This window comes from Cyprinus carpio, chromosome B3 (genome assembly GCF_018340385.1).
Source record: "Cyprinus carpio isolate SPL01 chromosome B3, ASM1834038v1, whole genome shotgun sequence".
Classification (NCBI taxonomy): Eukaryota; Metazoa; Chordata; class Actinopteri; order Cypriniformes; family Cyprinidae; genus Cyprinus; species Cyprinus carpio.
In genome coordinates this window covers 29,065,637-29,079,627 of record NC_056599.1, presented here as the reverse complement: position 1 = coordinate 29,079,627, position 13,991 = coordinate 29,065,637, and the positions used below count along the sequence as shown (strand labels likewise).

Genomic DNA, 13,991 nt, shown 5'->3' with positions numbered 1-13,991 from the left:
TACTGCCCCTTTTAAAACCTCAGTTTAGCTTCACTTTACAATTTCATTGAAAAAAGTTGAAGATATTGCTACTTTCCAACATCAGCATCATGATCCTTGAAGATCCATCTTGAAGATATTGCTATTTTTCAACATCAGCATCTTGATACTTTTTGCAATTATTTGCTCGATTTGCAGCTGATGCTTAAACGCACTCATAAAACTCGGCTTGTCTGATTGTACTCGCACAGTCCGTTCCTGTCAGAAAACAAACTAGTGAATCCAGCAATGAACAAGGTACACATAGAAATGAAACATTTAGAGTCGTTTGGGATATTCTGGGAGTGAGATTAATAAATGTTTGTGTCATCTGTGGATTTATTTCATCTGTGGTGAGTTGTGCACATGTATATTCATAAGTAAAAAACAAAACAAAAAAAAAAACACTCTGCTCCAATGACCGCCGCTCTCCTGAGATCATTACAAAAAGGCACTTGCATAAATATACATGACAGTTCACTAAACGCATAAAGCAGACCTCAATTCTGACATTTAAGCGGATCCTACTGTATCATTACTGCTAAATCCAGCCACTAGCGAGTGAAGCTACATACTGTATCTGCAGATATAAATGGAGATTTAAGAACAGGCTTTGAGATATGCAAGTTAAATATTAAAGTTATGATACAGAAAGTCAGATTTGAGAGGGGAAACACAAGCTCTGATCCAAAACCTAGTGAGCAACCATAGTGCCTACCCCCTACATAGGTAGCTACCTTCTAAGGCAGCATCCTAGGTAAATTATAATGTCATAAAATATATATAGATAAAATATATAGATATATAGAAGCACTATATATGCAGAAGCTGTCATACAAATAGGAAACTCCACAGTCATCAACAAATAGCAACTTTGTTATCATTTTTAATATGACACAAGAGGAACTTCAATACTATATTTAATTGTTTCTTCAACTTGCACTTTTATGACCCAGGGGTTGATTTTCAATAGCTGTCAGCTTTTTTTTGTTGTTATATTGTTATATGACAGTCACAATATAACTCAGTCACACTCGGAAGCATTTTTCTTTTTTTTTTATATATCATTTATGTCTATAGCTATAGTGTGAAAATATACTGTACAATATCAGTTTTTCAAAAGTTATAACTGTCCCATATTTGTGATGTCACTTCCACTACATCAGTTTTGCCTCTTTTTTTTTTTATCAAAAATTAGTGTACTTGGTTACTAAGGAGACAACAGTGTCAGTGAAGAGCTTGAGGTGAAATGAGATCAACAAAATAAAGGGGAAAAAAACAAGGTAAACATCACTTGATTTTATTTTTGTGCCCAATTTCCGATAGAGCTGTAATTTTGTTAAATTATCCAAAAAGTGTGTTGTATTTATCTCTGATACATAAAATGCTAGCTACAAATTTAGGCTTGGCAAAACAAGAGTCTGTTATTTTATTCTAAATGTCAAAATGTCCTTCCCATCCCAGAATGTCATTAAACATAATACATAATCTGAGATGTGCTAGAAATGACTGAAACGTCTGATGAAAACATAAAATTTTTCAGAAAAAAGAGACCTTGTAAATGGACTAATTAAGTGTTTTTTTTCATTAAGTCCACAGGGTCAAAAGTGCACATAGTTAAAGAAACATTCAAGACTGTTTGAATATTTGCGGTGAGTAAGATTTTTTGTTATTGAAAGAAATTAATGCTTTTATTCAGCAAAGATGTATTAAATGGATCAACACTGATAAGAAGAAATGCTTCATGAACAAACAAATCATTCTAGAATGAATTCTTAAGGATTACTGATTTGATGAAATACATAAGAGAAAAAAAAAATCTTACCAACCTGAAACTTTTGAACGGTAGTCTATATATGTTTTTAAAAAACATTTTCATTATTAAATAATTTTATATGCACATTTATAATGAACATTTTCTCTCGTTTCACTTGTCGTCTTGAATTTGTTCACTGAATTTTTTGCAATGCATTATAGAACTGCAATCTCTTTAAAGACTACCTGCTGCTGTTTTAAGCATTTTCAACCAGGCATTGTGTTGGAAACGTGCATAAAATGCTTTTCAATGCTCACTAGTTTTTGGAAAAGAGCAACAGTATGCAATATTTAAACGTTGTCATATGCATAAAACATATATACAGTACAATCCACAGTGAAGATGAAACCCATCAGAAGCAGGACTCGGGCACAGGTCTCTGTCTGCCAAGTGAAGTGCTGCTGTATCTGATTTTCTGTAGTGTTGCATAGGAGGATTTATCTACCGCAGGTCCTTTATGGGGGGCCGGCACCAATGGACCGTTTCTTTGGAGAGACAACGTCCTTTTCAAAGTCATATCTAGCTTGCTCTGAATATTGGATGAGCTGTGGGCTCGTTTTATATCAGCTGTGCTTGAACAAACCTGGTTTTCTCTGCTGTTAATTGCATTACTGGTGCTCTTGTGAGCAGTGCCAGTTTTCCTCACCTCAATGCCCTTTCCATTTGGAGTCCCGTTGGATAGTGACAGTTTGGTCAAGCTCTTGCTGGAAAACGTTTTCCCGTGAGCCACCTCCTTATCCTTCAATTGGGTGTTACTGATGATGGCGCTGTCTTTACTCCTGCTTTCCCCTGTGGCCATCTGCGTCTGGCTGGGACGAGTCCTGTTAGTCGCAGATGGCTGGTTTCGTAGCTGTTTTAACGAGGAGTCTCTGGAATAAGATGCACTGTTGCTAGTACTATTGGAAAGTGCACTAGGGGAACCTTGAAGTGACTTACTGGCTTGAGTCCTTTCGTGCTCCTGAATGGTTTTTGAACTGTTTTTGGCCAGCAAGCCATCGGATGTGATGCCGTTGAGGTCCGCTGCTGGTCTGCTCTGGCCTTCGGGCAGTCTGGGGGAATCCGGACCTTGATAGCTACATCGCTCCACAGTACTGCTACAGCTCGGGGAACTCAAAGAATCATCCTCGTGAATCTGGGCTTTGACCTGTGAAGGACTAGCCACGATACTTACTATGGGCTCCTTGGTGCATCGAGGCCGCCGGCCGGACTCAAGGTACTCCACCAGCTCGTCGTTTCCGGGCTGTGGACCGATGCTGGAGGGCTTTCTGCGGTCCTTGGAAGCAAATGACCAGCGCAGTGGAAGAACTTTGCTTGGGCCCGTCTTGGATTTGGAGGGGTAGCGCATACTCATACTGTGGCCCCGGACACTTCGTACAAATGGCATCGGCTCAACTACATCTAAAAGCAGAAAATGGAGGACTTAACAAAGATTAAGAAATACTGTAACAAATGTACTGTTCATTGTTATTAAATGTTAGTTAATGCATTATCTAAAGTTAACTAATGGGACCTTATTGTACAAGTGTTACCAGAAAATGTATAATATAATACATATATTTGACAATATACAATGGAGATCAAAATTAGAGAACAACTTACAATGTCCTAAATTTCAAGGTCACTGCTTAGTCCTATTTCAAGCTATCTTAACAGGAGTAGAAGGGCAGTTTTTAAGCATATTTTATAAATGCATTGCATTCTGAAGCACAATAAAAAAAAAAAAAAAAAAAAAACTTAAATGAGATATTTGAAAAAGATACGTGTTAATCTGGCACCCGGTGCTAATTTCCTTAATTATATGACAAACCCTATTTAACTGGCAGCATTCCTCTAATTATTACTGTGATTGTAAGATGTACAATAGCAGCTTTACAATAGCCCCTTTTACACTGTTAAACCAGTAAACTGCCGTAAAATTACCGAAACGACTTTACAGTTAAATTAAAAAATGCACTGTTCAGAGAGGTAATAGCATTCTGTCTTTTTACTGGTAAAGCACCATTCACACATTGGTTTCAAATTACCTGTAAATTCTGTGACATCATTAATCTGGAAAAACCTCTTAACGGCTGCGACTCCAGGTGTTGTGTTTGTAAACATGGAGGGGTATTTGCGATCAGTGTTTTTGCTGATGTTTTCATTTTTGTGTCAAACGTTTACATTCATGCAACTTCTTTTGGCCCAGAGACGTCATATTAGATGACTTCAAACTTAAAAACACTGCCTGGGGCAAATGCGTCATCTGCGTCAGAATTTCAACTGCTCTGGATTGGCCCGGAGTAGGTGTCTTACGGCAGCACATTCTGAACTTGTACGTGCTCATACCGGTAATTTTCATTCTGCGTTCACACACAGCATCATTCCGGCAATTTACTGGTAATGTTACAACTTCTGTGTGATTTTGAGCCGCTCGCATTACATTTGACTTACTTTTTTATAAAATTATAATTGTGTGATTTATAATTTATTAAAATTATATTTCTTATTATTCTTATTTCTTACCTCTTATTATTTACTTCACATTTTATTGCCAAATTCAAACAATAAATGTTGTTTTGTTGTAAGCATTGTAAAATCATAAATATATTGGTTACACTTTATGTTAAGGTGTCCTTGTTACAGTGTAATTATACATTTAAGTGCTAAATATATGTGCTATTTTATAAATAAATTACATTTTCTGGTAACGCTTGTAAGATAAGGTCCCATTAGTTAACTTTAGTTAATGCATTAAGTAACATTAAATAACAATGAAAAATACATTTGTTAAAGTATTTCTTAATCTTTGTTAATGTGAGTTAATAAAAATACAATTGCTCATGGTTAGATCAGGTCAGTTACTTAATATCAACCGATATTTTTTTTTTTTATTATTTTAATAACGTACAGTATGAGTAAATATTGAAATGACCATTAACTGAGATTACTAAAAACGTTAGAAGTATTTTTCATTGTTAGTATAAGTTAACTAATGTAGTAAATCATAAATTAAACCTTATTGTAAGTGTTACCAGTTTTCCTTAACCTGTCAGTGATTATGTAATGTATATTTAAACCAAACTCCTAATTCAGTAAAAAAAAAAAAAAAAAAAAAGGCACTAAAAATAAATTAAACTTACGTTACAGACTTTACTTTTTGCATTCAGAAAATTCATTCCATTCGTTGCGCAAAACAACTTGAGTCAAAATGATTTAAAATCACGGAGCAGGTCACATATGGGTTTCATAAATTATAAAACAGTAATAATTATTGTTTTAATTGAGTGCTGCAGCCGTGACGTCAAAACCTGGACAACTAATTTGCCACTGTTTCCCTCAAGAGTTCCTATAGGTTTTCTTAAAAGGTTTTTCAATTAATGAGTAAAGCAAGGTCTGTGGTAAAAATAAATGGATGACACTTGGATGTTTTTCTTAAGGAAATCTTGAGGCAACCCATGATGAACTGTTCTTCTGGGTTTTGACGTCATGGCTGCAGCACTCAATTAAAAAAAATTATTTCTGTTTTACAGTTGATGGAAGACATAGAAGTAGCAGATATAAAGCAAGAATGCACTGACTGTTGTCTTCATTTTGAGGCTCATGTACGATAGGAAGGTGTTGTGTTTGGGGCTCAGGTGCTGAAGATGAATTGGACAGCTTGCTGGTTGAATTTGAAATTCGGTTGTCTGCGTTCAGTCGGATGAGCCAGTGGTCTGATGTTGAAGAGCTGGAGGAACCTGTGGGTCAAAAGTAGCTTACTTAGTCAACTTTGCTCCACTCATGCAAGTCAAAACACTGTTGTTTTTCTGATAACTGACTCAAATGTACATGTAAGTAAACAGACTTATTTCATGCTTTATGGTGAAGGATTTTGCGCTTAAGTTTTCACTTTGCTCTAGCTTTTGTATCTGAGAGGCTCGTCTCCATTAAACACTCCTGAAGATTAGATGGAATGGATCCAAACAAGTATTACCGTGCGCATACAAATGATCAAAAGATGCTGGCGGACAGTTGGTGCAACAACCTTACAAACAGACTTGAGTTACAGACCTTTGCAGCATATGAAAATGTCTCAAAAGGGTTGAAAGAAGAAGAAATGCACTGAGACATGACCTTCAGAGATGTCTTTTTTATTCTAACATTCATATTAATGTGACTGGCAGATGTTTTGAGGTGTGTTGTTGTTTTTTAAGTCTCTTACTCTCATCAAGGCTGCATTCATTTAATCACAAATATAGTTGAATTTTCATCATTATTACTCCAGTCTTCAGTGTCACATGATCTTTCAGATATCATTCTAATGTGCTGATTTACTGCTCAAAAAACATTTATGTTGTTCTGCTTAATATTTTGTGGAAACTGTGATAAATTGTGTTTTTCAGGATTCTTTAATAAATGTAGTAAAACATTAATTTAACTTAAAAAAAGTTTAAAAGAACAGTGTTTATTTGAAACGGCATTATTTTGTTTCATGTAATGTCTTTACTGTCACTTTAATGCATCCTTAAATAAAATGTATTCATTAAAAAAAATAAAAAAAAATAAAAAACACCAAAAAAGGGCAATTCTTTCATCATTTATTCACCCTCATGTCATTCAAGCCTGTAAGACTTTCTTCTGTGAAACACAAAATAAAATAAAAGGTATTTTGAAATGTCTCAGTGTCTCAATCCACACAAAGTCAGTGGGGACCAGTGTTGTTCTGACCCCAATCTTCTTCAAAATATCTTGTTTTGTGTCCTGCAGAAAGTCGTTTTGAAATGACATGACAGAGTTTTCATTTTCTTGGGCAAACTAACCCCCTAAAGTCAGCCATGGAAAAGGGGAGAGTGTGTTGGATGGATCAGTCTCAGACGACAGCTCTCACATACAGTGCAGTGAAAAGGTTTTTGCCCTGTTCCTGTTTTTTACATATTTGTCACACTTAAGATTCAGATCATCAAACAAATTTTAAAATTACACAAAGATAACCTGAGTATACACAAAATGCAGTTTTGAAATAATGATTTCATTTATTAAGGGAAAAAAGCTGTCCAAACCTGCCTGGCACTATGTGAAAATGTAATTGCTAGAGTAAATCTAAGTAAATCTAATAACTGGTTGTGCCACCCTTTGCAGCAACAACTGCAATCAAGCGTTTGCAATTACTGACAATGAGTCTTTCACATCACTGTGGAGGAATTTTTACCCACTCTTCTTTGCAGAATTGTTTTAATTCAGCCACATTGGAGGGTTTTCGAGCATGAACGGACTGTTTAAGGTCATGCCACAGCATCTCAATCAGATTTAAATCCGGGCTTTGACTTGGCCACTCCAAAACCTTAATTTATTTTTTCTTCAGCCATTCAGAGGTGGACTTGCAGGTGTGTTTGTATCATTGTTCTGCTGCATAACCCAGGAGGTCACAAACTGACGGCCAGTTATTCTCCTTCAGGATTTTCTGATAGAGTGCAGAATTCATGGCTCCATCAATTATGGGGAGTCGTCCAGATCCTGAAACTGCAGAGCAGCCCCAGACCATCACACTACTACCACCATGTTTGATTGTTGGTATGATGTTCTTTTTATGAAATGCTGTGTTGGTTTTACGCCAGATGTAACGGGACACACCTTCCAAAAGTTCAACTTTTGTCGCATCAGTCCACAGAATATCTGCCCAAAAGTCTTGGGGATAATCAAGATATTTTTTGGCAAATGTGAGACAAGCCTTTGTGTTCTTTTAGGTCAACAATGGCTTTTGCGTTGGAACTCTCCCATGGATGCCATTTTTGCCCAGTCTCCTTCTTATTGTTGCATCATGAACACTGAACTTAATTGAGGCCTGCAGTTCTTTAGATGTTGTTCTGGGTTCTTTTATGACCTCCTGGAGGAGTCGTCGTTGCACTCTTGGAGTAATACAGGTACACAAGTTTTCTCCATTTGTGTACAACACTGTTCCAAGTTTTCTCCATTTGTGGATAATGGTTCTGATTGTGGTTCACTGGAGTCCCAAAGCCTTAGAAATGGCTTTATAACCCTTTCCAGACTGATACATGTAAACTATTTTGTTGGACATCTGTTCTTGAATTTCTTTAGATCATGCCATGACGTGTTGCTCTTTAAGTATGCTTCACTTTGTCAGACAGGTTCTATTTAAGTGATTTATTGATTCATCAGGTCTGGCAGTAATCAGGCCTGCGTGTGGCAAGTGAAATTTAACTCTAAAATAATGTGATTAATCACAGCTCTTTCATGATTTAACAGGAGGCGGCAATAAATTTTTCACGAAGGGCCAGGTGGGTTTGGACAGCTTTTTTCCCTTAATAAATGAAATCATCATTTCAAAACGGCATTTTGTATTGACTTGCATTATCTTTGTGTAATATTAAAATTTGTTTTATAATCTGAATTTTTTAAGTGTGTCAAATATGCAAAAAAATAAAAAAACAGGAAGGGGGCAAAACCCTTTTCACGGCACTGTATATGTATTTGTATATGTATTGACATTATATATAAGGATTGACAAAGGATTGAGAAGTCACAATAAATGAAAAATATGTTGAAGCACATAACCAGCTTCAAACAGATATATTTAGAAGGTTTTTAAAGGTTCATAAATAAACGCTCTGGGGCACGTTAGTGTGGAGGTGAATTATGTGACTTTGCTCTAATCACAGCAGTGAACATTGAAGGTGATTGAAGATGAACTGAACTGTCAGGTTCATGGTTGTAGAATCTTTTTATTTTGAACTGTTCCTTGAAGCTGCTTACAATATTTCAAAGAGTTCAACTCAGGCTTCACAGAACTCGTTTCTATCGTGTGTCAATGGGAGCTACTGATAACTGATCCATTTTAATTACTACCACAATGGAGAAACCTAAGGCCTCTGCAGCATGACATTTCATGGCTAATTACAGCACCTCCGATAATATCAAAATGTAGTGTAATAAAAGATTCATATATAGTCATATATCATTAAAAACAGCTCACTTCATTTTAACAGTGAACCATGAAGCATGAAAAAAAAAATGCCATGTACAAAAATTAAGCAAAATAAGCAAATCATTTATTGTGCCTTGCTTCACTATGGAATATATATCCTTCCATTATTAATATGTTACTTATTTAATATGTATATCTTTCAACATTTCGAACTCATTTTAATTGCATGTACTATTTAGTGAAGTGCACTTAGTTTCTGCAACCAAAGCTGAAACTCTTACCATATACTACTGTTTAAACATTTAGAGTCAGTAAGACCTTTAAAAAAAAAAAAAAAAAAAAAAACCTTTCATTCAGCAAGGATGCATTAATTTTTTACATTAAAAGCATTAGTAATGTTGTATTATAATGTAAAATTTATATTTCAAATAAATGCTGTTCTTTTCAACTTTCTGTTCATTGAAGAATCCTGAATAATGTATCAAGGTTTCCACAAAAATTATAAGGCAGCAAAAATTGTTGTCGACATTGATAATAACAACAAATCAGTATATTAGAATGACTTCTGAAGGATCATGTGACACTGAAGAATACTAGAGTAATAATGATAGAATAATGATGCTGAAAATTCAGCTTTGCATCAAGGAATAAATTACATTATAAATATTTGTAAATATAAATCAGTTGTTTTGGATTTAAACAATATTTTCTGTATTTTTGTTGAAAAAAATGCAGCCTTTGTCAGCATAAGAGACATTAAAAATCTTACTAAACCTACATTTTTGAATGGTAGTGTTTGTGTCCACTGATGTAGAAGAAGCTCACTCAAATCACTGTAAGACGTGTAAAATGTATGCATATACAAAGCTGATACGATTGTGCCAAACATTTTAAACCCAGCCACAACCTAGCTACAGAGAAAGTGCATTGAAATCTGATTTTATCTAGCAATATGGAAGAATGACATTTAAGCACTGAATGCACCAGCACTACAGGCAGATTTTAAAAAGCTTAGACAGATGTCAATGCATTTATCTCACATCTGTTTAATGACATGCAGTGCTTTTACCTCTCATTTGTATAAAGCTGAAATTGCTCGACTTTTTGATGTGTGAGCCTGCCGCTCACCTCACGTAAAGATTAAAATCGAAAACGCCTGCTCATTGTGCTTCAGTGGACACATACAGTCATCATAATAATTTCTTTAGGCTATATAACTTTAATCTTGTTACTTGGGATATGATTGTGTAGATGCGATTCGTTGAAGTATCATATAAAATAACTTCAGTGGTGTGGAGAGGGAAAGGGGTTGAGCAGGAAGGCAAACAGCAGCAGAGATGCAGGAGCATAAAGGGAAAGTGAGAAAACTTTGTCAGATTGTGTGTGTTGTGTGTGTGTGAAATGTTGTGTCTCCAGCCCCTTGTGACAAGCAGCTCAAAGCCATGTCTGGGCCTAATCAGCACCTGGTCCTTTCTAGAAATGTTTTGTTCTTGTTCCAGCAGCAAGGTTACGTCGTGGCTATGCAGTGATCAGGCAGACTTTGGACTAGTGCTGAATACATATTATTTCATTTGTGTCATTTCTGTGTTTATATTTGGATTCTGAAGATGTGGTTCTCATAGAGAAGGTGAAGAGAGCTGCATGTGTAGAAAAGCTCTTGGAGCCACCCAGAGGTTGAATGTGACTTTTCCATTTGACATTGCTGCATATACACTAGTGTTCAAAGGTATGGGGTTTGATAATATTTTTTTTAAAGGTTTTTGAAGTTTATTATGGTTATTTATTATGATCAATGCAGTAAAACATTAATGTTGTGGAATATTAACTCTAAACATTTTTGCCACAAATAGAAAAAAGTTAATAAAATGCACTTGAAAGGGTGAGGTAGATATTCACAGCCTAGAATGCCTATATATATGTATATATGGTTTGTGAAAGCCAAAAAAAAAAATACCAGAAAAAACTACCAGGCTGAAATTATCTACTAATATGGATGCGGATTGGAGTTATAAAAAAAATAAATAAAAAAAATCAATATAAAAAATGAAAAATAAACAAGTAAATTAATTAATTACTGCTGTCAATCGATTAAAAAAATTACTAATTAATAACACATTTTCTTCTGAAACTAATCATGATTAAGTTGAAGTACGTGTCTGAAAAGCCTCCCATTTGATGTGGTCATAAAGATGTTCTGCACCTAAATAAATGCAAAAATTATAGCAAAGTCAATAAAAGATATTCAAAACTTGTCATAAATTTTAGTATAAAGTATACAAATATAAAAATAATACTAACATATAAATTTAGTATAAATTATTTAAGTATAAAGTGAAAACTACAAAAAGACGGCACACCTGACAGGCTGAAATGATCTACTAAACAAAACTACAGTGGCAGATTCTTGTATGCTCTACATAATGCAAACTTCAGGATGTTTTCTGCTTGTTTGCCCTTGGTAGTGTGGGTATACAGTTAAGGCAGATATGCAGAGAAGAGCATTCACCTTGCAGCGAGCAGCTAGCTGACCAGGATGGGATGGCATCTCGTCTCTGATAGAAGAGGATATAAGCAGCACGTGTGCACACTTCCCCCTCAGGCACTGGCTCAACACTGCTGTCATCGTAGGCATACCACTGACCATCCACTGAGTTCCTGCAGTATGCTGCTCAAAACACAGACTCATTATCTTCACTATGCTCTACACTTCATGCTTAAGTATAGACTTACATATTAGGACAACACTATGTTCATTTTTTGTTGACAGCAAAAAATACACACACAGGGGGGAAAAAAATATATATATATATATATATATATACACACACAGGGGGGATGCGGGGGATGGCATCCCCCGGTGGGAAAAAAATGACAAAAACACATCTTGAGAGTCTAGAAGCATTCACTGCGCGATGAAGCCCATTAAAATGCAGTTAGAAGAATGCCCTTATAATTCAAGCAATGAAAGAAAAAAAATACCCATGTATGAGCTTTTATGTTTTTATATTCATTGCACAAGCAATGTACTTTTCTAAATATCAGCAGTGCAGAGCAACGCGGTGGTTCATTCCTTGAGTGAATCTGTTTTTGAACGAATCGTGTGAGCCAGTGATTCAACGGTCCATTCGCTTGTTTCATTTCTAACTGAATCAGCCGTTTTGAATGAATCGTTTGATTTTAATGATTCAATAAATCATTTTTAAAAAAATTGGTATTTTCTGCCACCTACGGGCGGTTTTATTGTCATCTTTATCTATCCATGACAGTCCTAAACCAGCCAAGGTGCCAGCACAAAACACATTCAGCAAAATATTGTTTAATTAGCGGTATTGACCCAAATACCTCCATTTCCGACCCCAGAAGTAAAAAAAGCTGAAAAATAATAGTTTGTTTAATAAGGCTAATTTTTCATTAAATTAAAACCTTTTTAGACAAATTTTGTAATCATTGTGTAAAATTAAGCATGATTATAAAGCTTAAAAACTAGAATAGATGATGTGTCACTGAGGTAAGAAAAACAAACTACTCAGAGTCTTATGTATTTTTCATAGTGATATTAATAATTAAGAAAGAGGGTTTGCAGTGTAATTATTTAGCACGTAATTCTCACATAAAATAGTTTGTATTTCGGCTTGTACTTTGAATTATGAAGTTAATTTAGCTTCATCAAAGTTTCCTTTCATGACAGCTGCTATATTTGGTAAATTCTAGCCGTTATATCCATCAGGTTGTGCAGAAACGAGGCTTTCTTCCTGGGTGAACATCATGATCTGCCTTGTGTCCCTTGGCCGGCTTTTTCCTCATCGCCTTTTAACTTTGTGCTTCGGTCGTCAATGGACAGAAGTGACAAGAGCATCACCTTACACAATCTGATGCAAGCTTCTTGCTTGAAATAGCTGCTGAGAAATATTTGGGGCCATTATTTCACTGAAATGTGAATCCACCCTGGCTCTAGAAGGGATGGCGTATTTCAGAAGGTGTTCTTTCCTCATTATAATCCCATAGAGCTGGCCGAGATCCCACCATGTGCAACACCCTCATCATATAGGACACATGAGATCTGTGGAGGGGCTCAAACTGATTTTTTTTTAAAGATGCATTATATATCAGTACCATTTCAGATAATAGTGATATTAGTTGTATGCATTTTATAAATATCAGCTGATATGGGATATTTATTGTACGTGCTCATTTTTACATTTAGACTAATTTTGCAATCCTTAAATATAAAGGAGAATATACTGGCAAAGTGTTCTCTTTCCCAACGGTTTGGCCATCTTGTTGTCTCTTTGAATTCTCTCGCTGGCTCGCGCATCACGTGTTCGATCGCGATGGTAGGTTATGTTGAACATACCATTTTGTTGGTAGGTGAATTTAACAAATAATTAGGCTACATTAATAACTAAGGGAAATTTTACTTTGAAAGCCAACCTTTCTTATCAGATACAATTATGATATAAGTAAAATACATTTAAAATTACATTTTCAAAATATGTGGGGGCGGACTGCATTTGGCCCATGGGCCATAGTTTGGGGACCCCTGGTACAGACAAATAATCATATGAAAATCATTACTGGATTTTTTTTTTTTTAATATCAGTGCATCCCAAATTTGTATTTCTTAGATTTTGTTGTTGTTGTTTCAGCTATTGAGATTTATAAAGAGTTTATTTATCTTTCAGTCATTTATCTTTCAGTTAAGTATCATTTTTTCTCATCTGTTTTTCATAAAAGGCACAGATTGGATCATTGTTAACATATTTGTTTACATACATGCATTTGGCAGACCCTTTTATCAAAAGTGACCTCTATTGGATTAAAGGTACACAATTTTATAGTTTCTTGCTTTCCATGGGAATCAAACCCATGGCCTTGCCATTGCTAGTGACACGGTCTACTGTTTAAAAGCATAGTTTACCCAAAAATTTGCTGTTAACTGCTATGGATTTCAGGTAATAATGTTAAAAATAATTCTTGCACAGACCAATCGTTTCACTTCATAAGACCTCAATATGTCATCAGGAGCCAGGGTTATTAGTTTTGCTTTGCCTGTATATGTTTTTTTTTTTTATTCTCAAAGTGCCGGTAGCCATAGCCTTGCATCTTATGAATCACCAGGACTTACTGTTCTACTTAAGAAAAAAAGTCATCTACATCTCGGATGGCCTGAGAGTGAGTAAATTAACAGCAAATTTAAATTTCTGGGTGAACCAACACTTTAAGCTACAGGAAGGCTGTACTAGTGCTGTCAAACGA

The 13,991-nt window shown here is 35.4% G+C and overlaps 1 protein-coding gene across 1 annotated transcript in view; it reads right to left on the bottom strand.

Moving 5' to 3' along the window:
- Window positions 1-339: 339 nt before the first annotated feature.
- The window catches only part of LOC109050277 (ubiquitin carboxyl-terminal hydrolase 43-like), a 73,798-nt gene continuing 60,146 nt past the window's right edge, over window positions 340-13,991 (bottom strand). The window contains exons 13-15 of the mRNA XM_042720627.1: window positions 11,242-11,400; window positions 5,392-5,550; window positions 340-3,232 (exon numbers count right to left, since the gene is read on the bottom strand). Of these exons, the coding sequence (XP_042576561.1) occupies window positions 2,187-3,232; window positions 5,392-5,550; window positions 11,242-11,400 (1,364 nt within the window). The 3' untranslated portion in view covers window positions 340-2,186. The remainder of the gene's footprint in view (window positions 3,233-5,391; window positions 5,551-11,241; window positions 11,401-13,991) is intronic.